Source organism: Hesperophylax consimilis, chromosome 12 (assembly GCF_061612785.1).
Source record: "Hesperophylax consimilis isolate HC1 chromosome 12, BYU_Hcon_1.0, whole genome shotgun sequence".
In the NCBI taxonomy this organism is placed as follows: domain Eukaryota; kingdom Metazoa; phylum Arthropoda; class Insecta; order Trichoptera; family Limnephilidae; genus Hesperophylax; species Hesperophylax consimilis.
The window spans coordinates 34,135,296-34,155,418 of NC_142847.1; the positions used below are offsets into that span (position 1 = coordinate 34,135,296).

The 20,123-nt window shown below is 34.7% G+C and overlaps 1 protein-coding gene and 1 non-coding gene across 9 annotated transcripts in view; one reads left to right on the top strand and one right to left on the bottom strand.

Annotated features, from left to right (window-relative positions):
• Positions 1–20,123, top strand: part of LOC149419534 (prominin-like protein) — a 262,011-nt gene that overhangs the window by 215,045 nt on the left and 26,843 nt on the right. For 6 of the 8 annotated variants that reach the window (XR_016302903.1, XM_089638373.1, XM_089638370.1 and 3 more), the window contains 9 exons: positions 12,652–12,793; positions 13,393–13,521; positions 13,880–14,067; positions 16,506–16,670; positions 17,367–17,491; positions 17,857–17,880; positions 18,268–18,433; positions 18,740–18,906; positions 19,358–19,467. Coding sequence is in view for 7 of the 8 variants with exons in the window: in XM_089638373.1 (XP_089494499.1) it covers positions 12,652–12,793; positions 13,393–13,521; positions 13,880–14,067; positions 16,506–16,670; positions 17,367–17,491; positions 17,857–17,880; positions 18,268–18,433; positions 18,740–18,906; positions 19,358–19,467 (1,216 nt within the window). In the remaining variant the exon portion in view is untranslated. The remainder of the gene's footprint in view (positions 1–12,651; positions 12,794–13,392; positions 13,522–13,879; positions 14,068–16,505; positions 16,671–17,366; positions 17,492–17,856; positions 17,881–18,267; positions 18,434–18,739; positions 18,907–19,357; positions 19,468–20,123) is intronic. The other 2 variants (XM_089638372.1, XM_089638369.1) reach the window with 1 other exon arrangement.
• Positions 14,956–15,028, bottom strand: TRNAA-GGC (transfer RNA alanine (anticodon GGC)). Its single transcript has one exon. It is a non-coding gene; the product is annotated as a tRNA-Ala (tRNA).

Genomic DNA, 20,123 nt, shown 5'->3' on the forward strand with positions numbered 1-20,123 from the left:
CATGAGAACGGGTCGCTTGTACGATTCAACAGCTCTTCTGTGGAACGATTTGCTGGCATCTATGTTTCCTCCCTCCTACAACATGGGTCTCTTCAAGATCCATGTTCACTCCTTCCCCTCCTCAATGAGACCCTCCACACAACTTCCCTAAAGATGACATTGGCCCCTAAGGAAATTATTTTCCTCAGGGCCTCCTCTGAATTTTAACAGGATACTATTTTATTATAATTATATTTATTATTGTTTTTAATAGCCGTCTGTGACACCATCGTGTCTTTTCCAGGGCAGTAGGTAGTATTTTGAAAAATATTGAAACAAAAATATTTTGTAAAACCTGCCTAAGTTTTAACTAAAAGTAATTCAATGAAGGTTTAAATGAAGCCTCTCCCACGAGTATTTCCAAAGCTGTATTATTTATTCTTCGAATTACTAGCAGGATTCTGGCGCCACCATCTTGAATAAATAACGAGAAATGTACCAGTAAAAGCCACCAAGTCTTTTGCAGCGGTTACATTTCGGTGCATCTTTAAGTCCTGCATTTTATTATGCAGCTGCAGCATCCTATATCCCACCCACCGGCGCCCTCGGTGATGTTGATTCTCAATTCCGGAATTTAAAAGATGTAGCAGTATTTTATTAAAAACTACCAAAACGTATTATGGCGTCTTATTTTTTCTACACAGTTAATCATATATTTAGAGATAAAAAATAGTAATAGGTACTATGTTAATTTCATTTTATTTATTTATTTAACGCCCAGAGGGCTTTTACATGGTTGGTAGTATAATTTTAATTTGACAAATACTTTCAAACATAAAAAATAAGAATAAAATTACATTTGATAAAAGCTATGTAACAAGTTATACAAACACAAGAAACAAAAACAGAAAATTAAGCAAATTTGGTTTACATGATGTGTTTAGGAGTATTGTTGAAATAAATGTTTTAAATGATCCACAAAACTTGCCAAGTTGGTATTGAATATGTCAACATCACCCAAGTAATGATTTCCCATGGTGTGGAGTCGTTGTATCGGAGAGTGGGCAATGTAGTTACGCTTATGTGTGCTGCTGTAGAATATTGTATTTTGTCGTGTTGTTACTGTGGGTGTATGTATGTTTATAAGTTGCAGGAGTTCACATTTGCATCATACTTGATATTATTCCAATCTAGCCAGATTTTAATCAGGTATATCTTTCGCCTTCTATAATCACGTTTTCTGTTTATTCCACGTGCACATTTAGATTGTACTAAACATGTCACATTATTGAAATACTTGGTAATTGTTCCACAATTACCAAGTATTTCAATTTATTATTAACTATCTAGAGTTGTCCACAACCCACCTATTTTGTGTATAGAGCCATTCCTTAGGCCTCCCCTCAGGCCTCTGGCATATTTTGTCATAATGTCCAAGTATTTCCGCTTTACAATAAAGTCTAAACAAATTGAATATTTCTGAATGCATCCGAAAACTAAAAACTGTTTTTGAAAGGTGATGAAATAGGATTTCAAATTTTAAAATTAAAAATAATTGTTAATTTACAAAAATTTTGAATGCCAACATAATTTTTTTTTTTAAAACGGTTACCTTCTTTCTGAACTAAATTTACTGATGTAAAAAAAGAACACAATTTATTTTATTACACAAGTTTATTATAAAAATTATTGGAACCTATTTTTTGTCGTTTCATACATAAAAAAAATATAATTCATAAAGTTTCATTTTTTTTTCTAAACTTGCGGTCGGCACCTTTGATTTCATCGGGGTGTACATTGTAATTCTTCTGTGGTTAATTTCTGGATTTGAATATAAAGCGTCTTGTTTCATCTTTCTATAACCGTTTAGTTATAGAAAGACCTTGACTCACTATATACTCACCTTGACACAAAGGGAGACACAATGATTTCTGTAAGATCATAGGAGCTGTTCCCAAAAGGGAACAAATTAGCATGAGGGCTTAATTTAGTATTTTTTTTTAATTATTGAGAAAGTTATTACCCATTAGTGTGAAGTTATTTTCAAATGTTGTGTAAAAGCTTATAAGAAAACATTTTAAACGGCTCGCCTTGAGAATGTACAACAGCTGTAGGTACATACCAGCGCGCCTTGAGGTGATTTATCACGAAAACGGCGCTATATAAATTTTCCAAATATCATTATTACCTATATTATAATTAACCGAGCTCATACTCTAAATGATATTTGTCTAAACTCAAATATTGGTATTTTTTCGGATTCACTGCCCAAATTCAAACGTGGCATCATGTCAATAATATAAACTGTTCAATGCGTATACATATACCTACACACACACACACACATACATTATACACACACGCATATATACTACACACCTCATATGGTAATTAAGGAATAAACCTACCACTTACCAGATATTACAAGGAAACATATCATAGGTACCCAACATGAAATATCTAATTCCTGTAAATTGTTTCATCACTGTAATTCATGTACTGTTTGTTTCTATAATATCCAATAAATAAAATAAATATTTCCAATACAATATCCAACGCCTTACAAATTGAGATTGCAGAAATACATTTCAAGAGCCTTGAAAAATACCCGAAGATCTAGTTCATGAAAAGGTTTCCCGGTATAAAATTATCTAGCAATTTCCACTCACCTAAAGCTGACAGATCTCAGCCAATATAAATAATAAGGTACAATATTACTGGACAAAGAAGTTGTAGAATGACCAACTGTCCGCAATATCCCTATCCGCTCACCAGTTGAGCTTTTTACAGTTTCCGCTAGATTGGCTCCCTTTTATTACGGTCATATAGATAGAGCCTCATGCCAGACTGACCCTTATTAAAGGTGTCGTTCGTAAAAAGGTTTAATTTCTTCTTTGTTTGAACGCTAGTTAGTTTTGTTTTACTAAAAGCCTTTTAATATTCTTAGAAAGTCAGTGTTTCGTGTTCAAGGAAATAATAGGCAATTGTGAAAACTACTTTTAAAACGTAGTGAGTCTTTATCTATTTTATAGAAACTGTTCAGTGTTCCACACAGGGCCGGACTCCATGATTCGTCAATCAATACTTATAATTTTTAATTATGTGAATCTTAGTGAAAATATTTAAAACGACGCTTCTTTCGTATGGTGGGGGCCATAGGGGAACATCTAGGTCAGTTAGCCAGTATAGGGCATTAAGCGTCGCCCTGTGGACCTCATGGATCCCGCCGGGGAATGACTGTAGCGGGCAAACACTAAACTAATAGTACTCAAAACATAGGGGTGCTATCTTTATCCCCAATTACCCTAATCATTTATTGAACCGCTACTTACTACATTTAACAGGACTTTCAAATACAGGTAGTTATATTTTATATTTGCAGCTGAGTTTAGTTCAGTAAAATCAAACGTTTTTATATTTTACCGAAATATTCGTTAAAAAATGTATATGGTAGTCAGACTACTCGTGTATATATATATATATATATACCCTCGTGTATAACAAATATTCGAAAAAAATCCCCAATTCCTCGTTCATGTGCACAAAAAAAAACAATAATATTATTATTAAGTTCTGCAAGTGTTTTAGTTTTTTATTATTGTGACAGCTGTTTCGGCTTACAAGGCCATTTTCAAACTGTGGTTAGTCCACATTGAGACGACGTTTTTATACTATTTCAAATGTAAATTTTGAAGGTGCATACATTGATTTATTACTGGTTACACCGATGACATGATCTATTGTTGGTTAAACCAATCTATGTTTTCCCCTCAGTAAATGGTAATGGGTTCTTAAATATTTACTAATGACTTTATTGCTATGAATTATTTGGGTGCATTATACTGCTTGGGTTTTGTGAAAATACTGAGAAGTGGTGAGTAAATTATTTTCCGTACTTTATTAATTAGTGTTAAATTTGGGTCATTCGTTCGTTTATTGATTTCTAATTGTTCAAGTAAATTTAATCTAATGCCCTTTTTTTCTATATGCAATGGTTTAGGACCCTTGTTGTTCAGTGGGGTGTGATTATTAACCAAGAGATGTTCTGCGAATTTTGAGGATGTGTTTTTATTATTATAACATCGTATATGTTCTTTGAATCTAGTTGAGAATGCCCTCCCCGTTTGTCCGATGTAAGTGGCGTTACAATCGGCGTGGTCACATTTTAATTCATATATGCCACTGTTATTGAGTATAGGGATTTTACTTTTAGAGTTTTTAAAGCTTGTTCCTAAATTATTGTTTGTTCGAAAAGCTATATTTAAACCACATTTTTTAATTTCTTTTGCAATTTTTTCAGATATTGGGCCGAGGAATTCGAGACATGCAAATTTTTCTATATTTTTGTTATTTACCGGATATATTAAATTGATTTTATTTTTATATTTCTTATTTTTTATTATTTTTTCAATGTTATTTGCCTCATAGCCGTTATTAATCGCGATCGTTTTTATCGTTTCCTTTTCTTTTACATAAGCTTTATTGTCTAAGGGAATGTTAATGAGTCTATGTACCAATGGTACATTTGAAATAGTATAAAAACGTCGTCTCAATGTGGACTAACCACAGTTTGAAAATGGCCTTGTAAGCCGAAACAGCTGTCACAATAATAAAAAACTAAAACACTTGCAGAACTTAATAATAATATTATCAAATTTAATCTAAATTAAATTTATAAAAAACTTAAATGGAGTTCTACGAATTAAACACAAAAACAATAAATAAAAAAAAAAACAATTCAAAATTTTACAGCATTGACATTTTTAGTAATAACCTAAGAAATATCGATATGAAGTAATGCGTACGATCGATTATTATTAATATGAGAGTATGGAATGTAGCGGGAGCATCTCCTATCCTCTTCCTATATTCCTCTTCCTCTACCCTTCCTATAACCCTAAATTATTTTTAAGATATTAAAACTTTATTTCCTATGAACTTTAGCATAAGAAACTTTTGTGGCTTGACTTCAGTTCACTTGTGTATTTATTATTGTATATTATGTAAAAGCTGTTTGTTTCTTACAAATAAATAAATATATAAACGAGTAGTCTGACTCTGTGCAGGTTCATACTATTTAACAGCAAGTTCTGGGAAATATTATTACGTATCGCTCGCTTCGAATTCGTTTTATATCCCCTTACTCTTAGCGTGGGAGACTTTTATTATTTGTTTGTTCAGCACCGTATTTCACAACCCGCTGAATTGGTAAGCAAATATGTTTTTAGTGCTTTTATATTCAAGTACGGCTTCCGTCGTAAAAACAAATACTTGGCGTTAGTGGGATTATCCATTCAAAGGGAGGTTAATCCTTATAATCAGGATCGCAGAAATAATACGTTGGAATTAGAGGAGGGAAGCACGAAGTTCACGTGGGATTAATTAGAAGAATTAGCTGAATTAGCTAATGAGAACAGTTCCAGCTCGGTGCCAACACTTTGAGGTTGTAAGTTGTAAGTTGTAACGTAACCAATTTTCCTTCTACGTTTTAACGTAATTGAATAACTCCGCGGTTTATTTATCTATGTTCGTAAAAACAGCTGGAAGAACATTTCGATAAGGTCGGCTGTCTGTGCATTAGTCATCCGTGAAATCTGGTTCAATGGACTCAATTTTGCTTTGAATGTAAATTTCATTTTCAAAATTGGAACTGATTGTGTTAAGAATTCAGACGAGCGAAAAAGTAAATAGGTACCAGTCGCGGTCCATTGAGCTACAGTGGTAAGATTGAAAAATACGACATTATGGATGTTGTGTAGCTAAAAACTCTTTTTTTCTTCTAAATTAACTTTAACCTTTTTGTGTGATTTTTTGGATTTTTTTCAGTTTTGGAATGCTCCAATGTCTCAAACTGAAAGAATCCAAAAATCATAAAAAAATATATATTTTGAAAAGAAAATTCAGCTACGACAATTTTTCATTCTAAACACTCTAGCCACCATATTAGTGTTAATATAATATAGTAGTATAGTTAGTATAGGTTGGTAGCAGGGATTAGTACCAAACCGAAACGAACCTGAACCCGAATGTTTTTTTATAAAATCACTGGGAATAATATATTATTCTTATTACTGTAATGTATTATCAATTAATAAATATTTAAAAAAAAACTGCTAAACCCAGTGAAAAAGTGCGAAAACAGGTATTTTTAATTGTCAGTTCATTTTCTACAACACGGCCTGTATTAATAAAGATGGCGGTGCTCTAGCTCATTCAAAAATAATCACGGACCGCCATTGGTGGGTCCGTTTTTAAATATAATATTTTGAAAAGAAAATTATTTTAATTGCGATTTTCAAAATTGGAACTGATTTTCTGAGAATTCAGATTCCGTGATTTTTCAAGGGTCTGTGATAGTCAATTAATAATAATAAACGTTCACCAAAACTGCAGCACCTACTGTCGTGTGACTACTGCCGAAGGTCTGTTTAAATTATGTCATTTCGTCTTTAAATTATGTCATTTCATCATTGTCATCTTTTCTTGAAATTGTTTTTGTCGTGTTTAATGTCCAGATATGAATAGCCAGGTACTTCCCAACCTTCCTCTTCCCGTACTCTTCCCTCCCCCACTCATCCTCATCCTCTCACTGGTATTCTTATGCGGTATTCACAAAGAAAAACTAAAAATAAATAGTTAAAAAACTTATCCAAGATGACCGGAAAATCGTAAAACACCGACTACGCATTTTAAAACTTCATGCTGAGTAATTTAGCATTGTAATACTAATTAATATAATAATGTTTTCACTGAATTGACGGCCAGCGCTCGCCGGATGTTGATCCCAAGACCATGACACTACGACTGTTCGACTGTCGCTTCCTAGTCAGCTAGCGACCACCACAGCGCAACATCACATTGCGCGAGCGATAATAATAATATTTGGATGATTTTTATAGAGCCGTTTTTGTGAAAAATCACTTCAAGGGCGCTGTACAAATATATAATATAATTTCCACAATAATCTTATTACTAACTGACTAGAAAAACTATTATCAACTTATGGCTGGCAGATTGGTTCCACCAGTTCAATCACTAACACAAAACTATATTATACAATGTACAATGCATTTGACCAATTAACGCGATGCTGCGCTAGAATTTACATATATTAATATTTATTTACACAATAAAAGACACATTAATTTGTTTTTGTCCACTTTAATTTTATTTAAACTCTACCGGTTTCGGAAGAACCCTTCCTTCATCAGGAGAATATGAAAAACTAATGTTAGTTAATTAGTTTTTAATATTCTCCTGATGAAGGAGGGGTTCTTCCGAAACCGGTAGAGTTTAAATAAAATTAAAGTGGTCAAAACCAAATGTATGTGTCTTTTATTGTCAATCGTCAATAACTATAGACCAATATCTCTACTGAGTCCAATCTCTAAAATAATCGAAAAAACAGTAAAACAAAGGCTCTACAAGTTTCTCGAAGAAAATAAAATCCTGTCAAAAAACCAATACGGCTTCCGCAAAGGTCTTAGTGCATCAGATGCAATTGCAGCTTTTACTAAATTAATTTCTGATAACCTCGATAAAAGTCGCAAGCCCCTCGCTGTATTCTTGGATCTGGCTAAAGCCTTTGACACTGTATCTCACCGCATACTTTTGAAAAAACTCTCACAGATAGGAATAAAAGGTGTTCCTCTTAAATGGTTTGAGAGCTATCTAACAAATAGGTCCCAGTCAACTATTATTAACTCCGCTAAAGAGTATAGAAGTACAAGTTTGCCAATCACATATGGCGTGCCCCAAGGCAGTGTGTTGGGCCCACTTCTGTTTCTAATATACATTAACTCGTTATGCAATTTGGATACTGGTGGCACTATAATATCTTTTGCCGATGATACGGTTATCATATTTGCAGATGAAAATTTGAATTCAACATTTGAAAAAGCAAATCATGGTATAAATGAAATAAAACACTGGTTAGATTCCAACCTCCTCACTCTAAATATTGAGAAAACTAAATACTTACTTTTTTCCATACGCAAACCTAATCTCCCTCAAAACTATCATAAACTTACCATACATTCATGTTCACAGATCTTCAACATGGCTACATCACCTCACAAAAATTGTTCATGCGATAACCTTATAATATCAAACGAAATTAAGTACTTGGGGGTCATTATAGACAATCAACTGCGATGGGAGGCCCATATAAATTCTACAACAAAAAGGCTTCGCAAATTATGCTACATTTTCTACTCTCTCAGATCTATCCTTAACCTACAAACACTAAGATGTGTATACTTTGCACTTTTTCAATCAATTACTACATATGGTATAGTGGGATGGGGAGGTTGTGCAAAAACGATTCTTCATCCCATGGTTTTAATTCAAAAACTGTTACTAAGGATAATATTCAAATGTAAGCCAACAAACCCATCAGAACCACTTTTTAGAAAACTCAGAATATTAGATATTCGACAATTATATGTTAAGACCATTCTCATATACATACGGAAAAATGACTTGGTGAATAAAACACAACAAAAAATTAACACCCGTTACTCGTCACACCTAAATTGTAAAATTCCCCAAACGAAAACAGCTTTCGCCCAGCGGCAGTTTTCTTATATTGCTCCCAAAATATTCAACTCGCTGAGTATTGATATCAGAAAATCAAAAACTCACAATTTGTATGTCATAAGTGTTCAAAATTGGTTATTTATAAAGGGAAGGAACTTTTTCAAGGAATGCCTGCCATCATTAAATTAAGCTCATTTTCTTTATTAGTCATTTTTGTTTTTCATTCAATTCTGTAAAGAAAAAAGTTTAATAATTAATTAATTAATCTTTATTTTCATTATTTCAACAAGTTCATTTTCATAATTTCTACTTTATTTTCATTATTTTAACAAGTAAAGTAACCTATTTATTTGCTGATTGTGTTCATTTTATCTCATTAATATCAACAGTTTAAAATACGGTTGATGTACACTTGAGCAATCTACTGAACTGGGAACCAGTAAAAGTATCACCTATTATACACATACATTGCATGTAAGAAAAAAATACTTAGATTAACAAGTTATCAAATATTACATTTATATAATTATATAAACCTATGTATATAAATTTCGACTACCATAATACGGGCGTGTGTCTAGTGTGGTAGTCGAAAAGCATGTAAAAACTGTACACATTAATATTTCATGAATAAAGAAAAAAAAAAAAAAAAAAAAAAAAAAAATTGTAAATTATGAAGAGCCACAAAGTTCAAGCTTTTTACTATTATATTTTAATACGTATTTATTTATATTTTGTACAGGCGGATAATATGCAGGTCCATACTTACCTGGGAGGTCACTTGGGATGAACACTGTTAATTGTTTATTAGAGATGTTTAGATACAGTTTGCACACATATGACATAATTGGAAGTATTGGAACCCATAGAATTGGAAATGCCATTATTAATTCTGGTATTTATTTTAATAATATATATTTTTATGTTCTTTATTGAACGTGTTTAGGAGAGGATAAGCAAATTTTATGTTGGGCGGCACAACAGTAGAAGGATTTGGTTAGAATTTATCTTCCGTAATGTGATTCGTCCCTCTGTATGAGACAGATTGAGGAGTAATGCTTCGAATAATGTAAATCCAATACTACTAGTGTTTTTTTCAAAAACACAAGCCAGCCAAAATAATTCGAGGGATGATTTATTAATTTTCGCAATGTAAATGAAAAATGTTGTTACTTTTCGACTTGAATGGATTTTCTTTGGTGAAAAAAATACTGTTCCGCCTCATTCTTAATACGCATAGAGTATTGAAATAACACTTTGGTTCATCTTTATTATAGTAAAAAAACCACCTTTAACGTCGTCGAGAGGCAAAATATTGCTTTTAATGCTGGAAATAGTAATGTGGTGTATTTTACAAGTCACATAGGTTTCGAAGCCGTCATTGTGGCATCTTTTACATGTCATATAGGTTTCGAAGCCATTAGATGTGGCGTCTTTTCCAAGTGACGTAGGTTTCGACGCCATTAGATGTGGCGTCTTTTACAGGTCACGTAGGTTTCGAAGCCGTTATTGTGGCATCTTTTACAAGTCATATAGGATTCGAAGCCAATAAATGTGGCGTCTTTTTCTCTACTACATCCCCAATAAACCTTCTCTGGACAATCTGTTGGCTAATCTTGTATTTATCGTTCTTTATGATGTGACCAGGACATCGGAGCTTTCGATGAAGAACTTAGTTCTATAAATTAGACATTGAGTTCCTCAAAATATGACTTCCAAACTTTTTGGTAGTAAATCTGGTAAATTAGGCAGATGGGGCAACAACTCGAACAAGTACAAATAAAAACACTTTGTTTCTTGGCAAAATGGGATAATTTAATTTCGATATTAGTGCTCAAACTTTGCGAAAAGGACAATAATTCTTGTCGTTAACGGTTTGAGCCCCCCTTAAATCTTTAAAAGGTAGTAGGTACTAATGACATTTTTTACCCTTATTCTTGAAGAATATTATTCCAAGGAGAATGTACTTTTTATGCCTCATGAAAAAAGTATATAATTTAAGCTACGCACTTGAATAACATTTTCATAAAATTGTAATTATGTAAATGAGGGTAATTAAATTATACATCTTGACAGCTATTACTCGAATGAAAATCCTCCTGCCGGCCCAACTAGCAATCGGCCAGTCCACTGAAGAGATACACCGATAGAAGATCGTTGTGGGCGCGTCTGCGTGTCCGAAGTAAGCTCGGTTTTTCTTCACTTCACGCGAAATTGTTCAAACGTTATTTTTCGAATATCGAAAATATTTCTTGAGCTGATGACCAATTTTATTTACGTTTTTGGAGCCTAGGTGTTGAAAGACCCTTTGTGAATTGGTGACATCTGTTTTCTTTCAAATCGGTATAGATCACACTTCTAGGGGTCAGTGGCGGTTTGTGGTGTTTTGCCACAGCAATAAAAACTTTTAATATTATCTTTTTTTATTAAAAACCGTTTTTAATAAAAAGTTCATTTTATAATTTAATTCTGCCATAAATTAACTGTTTCTAAATGCGAAATATTCGAACGCTATGAACATAACACATTCTCATAATGAAACAGAAAAAAATGTAGTAGAAAAACTAATTGCTCCATCGCTGCGCACTATAGGTGAGTACTGTGAGTACTTTTCGTTACTGGGTACAGTGAGTACAGGTACAAAAAATACCTATTAAAAATACAAAATAATCATAACTATTTTATACCGACGTGAGGATTATAGTATCTGGGGACAGATAGTAATAAATACTCAGTCCCAGTATAAAATACTTGTGAGTATTTTGGAGATTTGTCACAAGTACAAAATACCCGGTACTTTTACAGGGTACGATAAATACGCCTCTCCTCTACTGCCCACCCGATACGGAATTTTGTCTCTGACACACGTTCCCGCAATGTTCGAAACCGTATTTATGTCGAATGAAATAATATACCAGAGGTTTTTTTCGCTTTACATATGTGCGTTCCGAGATCCGCACACGTGAAGCCGCGCGCCGTGTTTCTATTGGTGGATTTCTTTACTAGTTGGCGCGCTGTTTACTTGTACGCCGTAGTTTTTCTTAGGGTTTTTCACTACACAACTCCTAGGGGTTATCAGTTCAGTGGCCCGGCCATTCTACCCGAGGGGGGGAGGGATCTCCCATTGTTTAAACCGGCTGCTTCGAACAATACTGCTTTCCGATTCACTTGTTCTGCTGTTTTCTTTTACGCTCTTTCTGGGAAATAGGATATGGGTTCATTCGAGGATGAGGCAAATGTCCCTCGCCAATAAAGAATTGAATTCAAAATGTTAATATAGCTTTGTTGCATTAAATATTTTTTTTTTTTTTTTTAATAACGCTCTTTTTATATTAGGGTAGCAGTGCTGCTCTCTCAATTTATGGCGATTTATAGCTTAGCCCTTCCATTGAATCTAGCGCAATATTTTCACGAGAATTTGATCACTATTTCATTTCGATCTGAAATGTTCACATCACCGGTAAACCACAGATGTGATGAATGCAGCCATTTACGAAAATGAAAGGTTCTGGATACACCTTAGCCTCGAGGCAGCATATCAATTAATGTAACAATTGATTAAAAAAAATCTTACATTTCTTTATTTTTATTTTATTTTATTTGGGATACCAACAGTTTACATTAATAACAGCATAATAATAATTGGGTTACAATAATTAAAAAATTTACAGGTTTCCACATGGGTATTGTATACAAGTGTAGTGATTCCGAGATATTTACTAATGAAAATTACATTTCAAGAGACAAGTTATTTAGGGGGAATAGGGAGGGGGTAGGATGGGGGGGGGGCTCGGTTAGGTTGAGGTATGTATAAAGGAAGTTAATAGAGTGGTGTTTGTATTAGATGGTATCTGTAGTTATTGTTATTGTAAGGTATCGAGAGAGTGTCTGTGGGATTTTAAGGAGTGTGGTGTTTCTAGCAAAACTACTATGACAACACTTTTGCCACAAAATGAACGATCTCCGCTGGTTTCGCGTACGTTTTTGGAAGCTGAACAACAAGTTTACATTAAGTTTTTACCAATGATTATTAAGGATTTCTTGAGTGCAGCTCGAAGACGTGTATGATAAAGTCGTCTGGTTAATTCATCTAATTAATTTATATGTCTTTAATCTACTGTGTGTTGTTCTCAGGTCTCCTGGAGGTGCATGATGGGCACATCGAACTGGCGGGAGACTTGGCTGAGGAGTGGCAGACGGTGGCCACGCACTACGCGGGCATCGCTGCGCTTGTGATCATCGTACTGCTGTTCGGCATCTTGCTGCCCATCGTTGGGTGAGTACCAGTCAATTAGAAGAAATGGGAAGGTCTGGATTTGTTTTGATGCAGCAGGAATCACTGCAGGATTCAGCTGCGATGATCATATTGAAGGGCCAAGTGTCTTGGTGTCTGAAACCCAAAGAGCCACATACTAATGTCACCGTCAAGTCTGATGGAACAAGTAGATAGATAAGATTGAACCTCAGGTCTTCATTACAGAGTGAGATCCTTGGCTCTGGGTCCAGAGGTTGCAGATTCCATACCATTGTTAGGGCCAGTTGTTTCACAGAACTTGAACAATCTATCAAATTTCAAAGTTAACATTCAAGTTCTGTGAAACAACTGGCCCTTAGATTTATAATTAATATGACCTCGTGAAAGACCACTATTCAGACTCGAAACTTGGCTTTACCTTTAGAATAGACAACCTTATGAAAAATGCTCTGTTGCTCTTTTCTTTCTTTATCCTTTCTCCTTCTTTCAGCCTCGTAACATTCCTTGCATTGCTACTGGCTCCTGACTGTTGGAACTTGGGAATCTCATAATTATCACATAATATTAAGTCCTCTTCATAACTTATATTGTTTATGATAACCATGTTTATTCTCTGTTAGGTTCTGTTTCTGCTGCTGCCGCTGCGCCGGGAATTGTGGCGCACGCTCACAGCCCTTCGACAAGAAGCACGACAAGTGCCGCAAGCTCATGCTCGCTACCCTGCTCATCTGCATCTCCACCCTCTTCATGTGAGTCTATCTTCGTATCGTTCTGCGAAGGCTTTTTAATACCATTGTTTATCAATCAGACAAACATCAATATCATTCTTATGGTCTGTATAGCTTATTGGGCCATTACGGTCTTTGAACTCCAATCTCTTATGGTACGTATACATTTGCGAACCGAAACGCGAACCGAGGAACGAATTATAGGTAAGAAATAAATCAACTGCAAGCGTCGTTTCGCGCCATTTGCGGTTGCTTCGTTCCTTAAAATATGAAGTCTTGTACTGTCAATGGATGATTAATCTGATGTACAATTTAAATAAATAAAAAAAACAGGGAAAAAAAAAACCTATACCTAATATTTAGTTTCTGTATTGTCCAGGTTCGGGTTGGTGTGCACGTTCGTGACCAACTCGCGCATGCAGGAGGGAGTACACGCGCTGCCCGCCTCCACGCGCCAAGGCCTGCGAGATGCCCGCACTTACCTCACCACCACACACCGACACATACACACGCTGCTCACTGACAACTACAACGAACTGCAGGACAGCCTGCTCAACATGCTCAAGAGTGAGTCCGTCCTATTCCTTCTTTTATTCTATCCCAGTTTGCATTTTCCATAATAATAACAGTCTTGCCATCGAAATATAATAACAATAGATTGGCCCTTTTATACTTCGTTCCAATCTAAAAATAACACCACTTTATATAATTTCAAGTTCCCTACAATATAAAACAAAGCACAAAGTTATCGCTCAATCCCGTGTTGTAATTTGTTATTTCTATCGGTCAATACCAGGCCTGGAAGGCATTGTGTCACAAGCAGAGATGTGCTTTATTTCAAATAAATCCATTTCAAATGGAAATGCAAAATGCAAAATGGGTATTTTGCATTTTGCATTTTAAATGCTTTTCTAAAAACCATTTTGCATTTTGCATTTTAAATGCTTTTCTCAATGCATTTTCCATTTTAAATGCTTTTTTGCAACATTCTTCCTACTATCTCCACTCAACTTTTTTTCATAAGCCCCAAATATCAGTCGGTCCTCAACCTCGCTATGAGAGATAATTTCCATTTGTCAAGTTGCTCCCTGGTAGGAGCCCTGGCAATTGAGTGATACCATTACAAAAAAAACTTATTTTTATAAGCAATAATTATTAGTAAAATAAAATACTTTTTTTTTTTAAAACCACGATATTTATTAATTTAAGAACCGACCGGTTTCGCTTTACTTAAGCATCATCAGGGTACAAATTAGTATTAATTTGTACCCTGATGATGCTTAAGTAAAGCGAAACCGGTCGGTTCTTAAATTAATAAATATCGTGGTTTTAAAACAAAAAAGTATTTTATTTTATTAAATATGTCAACCCACAAAGTGATTGCTTTCTACAATAATAATAATTATTAGCCTGAAACACTCATCCACATTGAAAAATCTCCTGATAAAAGATACATGACGCCAACGGGACTTGAACCCGTGTCCTTTCGATTGCCGGTCGACAGCTCTGACCACTGAACTATGGCGGCTTATCTCTTATCCGCGAAATAATTCAATATATACTAGTGTTTCATTCAACAATTACTGCTTATTACATTTTTTCACCTGAAAACAAACAACTTTATTTTATATGAGAAAGGCATTGTAAGTGCTAACTCTCTCACTAGATGGCGTCGAGACAAATTGTCTACATTTTTTGGTGAAGATACTTGAACTTGTCAAATATTAATTATTATTTTTTTGGTAAACTAATATTTAAGACAAGATTTTTTATGCATAGCACAAAGGGTAACAATTATTTTTATTAGCAATAATTATTAGCCTGAAACACTCATCCACATTGAAAAATCTCCTGATAAAACGGGCTCACGGTAACACGGGTAACGGGTTAACGAGTAACACGGGTTCAAGTCCCGTTGGCGTCATGTATCTTTTATCAGGAGATTTTTCAATGTGGATGAGTGTTTCAGGCTAATAATTATTGCTTATAAAAATAATTGTTACCCTTTGTGCTATGCATAAAAAATCTTGTCTTAAATATTAGTTTACCAAAAAAATAATAACAAAAATTACTGATCCAAATACTTAATATGGGGCCATGACGCTGTAATATTGAATGTTAGATAGCAGTTTCTATGTTTTTACGTTGGCAATATTAGTCCCGCGCAAATTTTTTGTGGTTTAATAATCTGTAGTCGTGGTGTTTTAATTTTTTGACCTGAGAAATCATTTTGCATTTTCAATGCATTTTGAAAATAGGTATTTTGCATTTTGCATTTGAAATGCTTTTCTAAAACCCATTTTGCATTTTCAAATGGAAAAGTTTTGACCCATTTCCATTTTGCATTTCAAATGGTTTTGGGTACCCATTTTGCACATCTCTGGTCACAAGATATAGAGATGAAATTAACAACCCAACATTAATGTTAACTCGTTGTTCAAGATTCTAAAAATCTATGCGACACCAGCCTAGATCGTTCACTTTGTGGCAAAAGTGTTTTCATAATTTTTTGTGTTGACTTGTGACCGTGAAGTTGTTTTGCTAGAAAGAAATGTGAGATTTTTATCAATTGTTACTGAGACGAACTGGCTGGAAGACGAATTCGCTCCGTGCAGACCAACAAAAGGTAAAAAGCCTTTTGGTTCTTCTCCATTTAGTATGCGCTCTGTCTCTCTTACACTTCCCTGACATCATATATCTCTATCTCATTTGATAGAACTGAAAATTTCATAATGATGATGAAACACAGTTGTGTATTTGAAATTTAAGTGAAGAATGGTCAGACTTTTGGATCAGGACACACTCATGTGAGCTCACATGCTCACATCACATTTCTCCTTTTCTTTTTTATTTCATGATAATGGCACTATCAGCTATGCATTCCTTATCATCCACTATTTTTTTGTTTAATTGTCTGTTGGAATCTTACTCCAAAGTAAAACCACAAAATTGATTCTATCTTTTTATTGTAGAGTAACTTAACCTTTTTATTGTTTATCTAACAGCCGGTGGTGTGAAGGTATCTGATCAGCTAGCGGAGTTCTCTAAAGCAGTGTCTGTGACCACCCTCAACACCATGGTTGTGGAGCTGGGTACCGTCAGGAAGAACCTCATTGACATCAGGAAGGTCACCAACGGGCTCAGGGATAACGCCTCCCAGCTCAACGATGGTAAGATTGGAATTTTAGACCCTTTAAGACCTAATGTTAATTCAAATGAACATTAAAGCTTTAATTGCTGAGGTAAACCTTTATATTAGGTTTTAAGTATTTTTACTTACAAGTCTCAACAAATGTGGAATTTCTCATGGAATTTCATGTATGTTTCTTATTTTTCATGACGTAAAAACAAATACCATTTAAGAAAGTAGATTTAAATTATCTTTCAAACGCTTGTATTTAAAATAAACATTGATATTGCTAAATAATAAAATTTCTATATCAAAAGACTTACCGAAACATTTTGACTCGAAACTTCCATAATTTTGATTAGTCCATTATTTAGAAAACACATTTATTTTGTTTAGGGAATTAGTAAGAAAACTGTCACTTCATACAAAAAAAATATAAATAATGGAAAATTCCTGCCAATTTGTAATCATTCACTTTGACAATTTTTAGGATTTCATCCATGGAACCATGTATACATATTTGAGACAAACTGAGATAAATAATTATTTCTCTTTCTAACGGCGAACAAATCACATATCTCCGCATTATAAAATAATCTGTGAATGCCCGCCGGGGTCAGATCTGATGGAATATGATGTTTATGGCTAGTAATTTCCTTCCGAGGCTTTTAGGGTTAATTTACATTACTAATAAACTGGTATTCAAAAAATAATATTTCCTATGTTCCTTATCCAGGTCTCCGTAAAGTAAAGAGGGAGCTCCTTCACACCCTGAAGACTTGTGAACAGCGCACTTGCCAGGATATCCTCAACAAATACAAGATCGGAGAATTGGACACTTCAGGAATTGACTTCAGCCAGGTAACCAAATACTAAATCATTGAATGTTTAGAAATTTCACTATCATTGTCGTCTATATATGTACTCATATTCAATCTTACACACTTAACCATTTTAACCTATTTAATGTGTATCAATATCAAATATTGTATTGCGATCTAATAATTCACCTGTTTTTCATCCATTTCAAGTTTGATAAAATCTCATCATGTTTCTCTCAAATATCTCAATCTTTCACGAATGTACATTAATATCAACATTTTATTATAATCTATTAATAATTATTCATCTATTTTTCATCCATTTCAGCATGTTTTTCATACCTACATACCACTATACACTAATTTCCTAACCACATGTGTGTTTGTTTCATGCTGCATTTTTAGATGCTTGACAAATATTTTCCAAGGGTTTGTATTCCATCTCTATTCTTGTTCTTCTATCCATTCATTTTCATTTTTAATATTTTTTCTCTATTCTTATCAACTCATCTTCACTGTTTATTTTTTATTTTTATTATTATTGAATATTGGAAGAATTTTTGGCAGCATCAAGTTTATAATGTGTCCGGATTGGTAAGAATCTATTGTACTAGTATTAAATAAGCTATGAAAGTCGATTTGGGCGTTACAGTGACAACAAAGTCATCACGATGATGTAACCAGGATAGGAATATCCACCATGTCTATTATTCCCAGACTCATTGTTAACCTTCCAACTGCAGAAGTATCAGATCTGTTGCCATCATCAAGTCCATTGTTATAGTTCACGGCTTAAAATTAATATTAACCTTCCAGTTGCCAGATGTGTCAGATCTGTTGGCCCGTGTGTCCAACCTGATCGATGGCAATATCCAGGAGGAGGTGAAGGCAGGCCAAGAGGTCTTCAACAACATCAAGTCTAGCATCGAGACTTCTGTCAACAAGCAGATTCCCGTGCTGGAGTCGGCCATTGAGAACGCTGGTATGTGAATATTATTTATTGCCCAAACTAACCTAGCTTTTTATTTTCCCCTTTGAATACTGCTCACCAACACATTTTTACAATATTCTTAAAGTGTATTATACTTTTTCTGTCGGTATGTTTATGGAAGTTGCTTCGATCCTCATTGACACCCTTCAGCTTCAGCACTGGTACACGACCGAGAGACACACCAATCTTTTGTGCTGGGTAGACATTTGCCAAGTGATAACTGGCCAGTAATAATTTTTTTTCAGTTCTGTGTGTTTTTCTAATATTTAATGTAACTTAATTCTTTAAAACTTGCAGGAAAGGACATCTCGCAGTTCTCCGACCGCCTGGACAAGGTAGTGGAGGGTGCAGAGGATGCCCTGAAGGGGGCCGAACCTAACGTAGATCTGGCAGAGCAATACATCAGCCAATACAGCATCTATGTGTGGTACGTTGGCCTGGTGGTCTGCTGTATACTGCTGCTGGTAAGTTGCATTCGTATATACATACATGGCACATGACGCTAGAACCCTTTGAGGGTCCTGTTCACCTATAGGATAGGTCTCCACCCCTGTTGGTCTTTAGCTGTTTTCTCCAGTTCATGTCTAAGGTTGGAGTTTTCGCCTTAGTGGTATCCAGCCACCTATGTTTAAGTCTCCACATTCCTTCGTCCTGCAGGTTTATTATGAAGAAACCTGTATTGGTAATTTGTCTGTTCATTACATCCATGAAATGACATCTACCTTCCAATTAACCTGTTGATCTGATATTTGTTGCTGTGCAACTTTTGGTTTTCTTCTCTCTTATTTCTAAAGGGTTGATTGTGACCGTGTTTATTAAACCTACAGTCATTCTTTGTACACTTTATCACCTTCTGTTGATTTCATTGGGTTGGTTGGTTTGTTGAAACAGTTTTGTTGTTGTTTTTTTGTCTAGATCTTGACCTGTGTGGTGATGGGTCTGCTGTGCGGCATCTGTGGCAAGAGACCCGATGGGTACGGAGACGATTGCTGCAACAAGGGAGCCGGCAGCCAGTTCCTCATGTTGTAAGTATTACATACACCTTACATGTATTTCAGAATGATATTACGTAAACTACAGAAGATGGCGGTTTACCGACAAAGTACATAAATTTTCGTAAATAAATTGACTGTAAATTGTAATCAATTGTTGAAGTTTTTTAAAGGGGAACTAAAGAGGATAGAATGGATAAACACCTTACCATCAATTGCTGCTTGTTTCTTGTGACGATCACGTTGCAGCATCAAACAAGTTTTAGGTGTACACGACACGCAATTTATTTAGAATTCCACAATGGACGACATTCAATTTGAGGATTCAAATTCACCAGATTGGAGTTGGGAGAACCACAGAGATGTTACAAGATCGACGATGCCAATATTAGGAATGTTTTGAAAATAACTCTACATCTCACTGGTCGAGTATGTAGTTTATTTTGAAGTCTTCTTCTTTCTTGACAGAAGCCTTTGCTAAGGTAAGAGAAGAACCAAGGAGATAACATTATTCTAGACAGGACGTCGGGATATGGAATAAGCTGTATCAAAAATAAACACCTCCAATTTACGACGCCTCACTCATACATCCTCTTTAAAAAAAAAATTCTGTTTTTCTTATGGTGCACTATCTCACAGAGTGAATGCCCAAAATTTGGGTTTGATTTTTCGAATGCTTGAGCAATTAG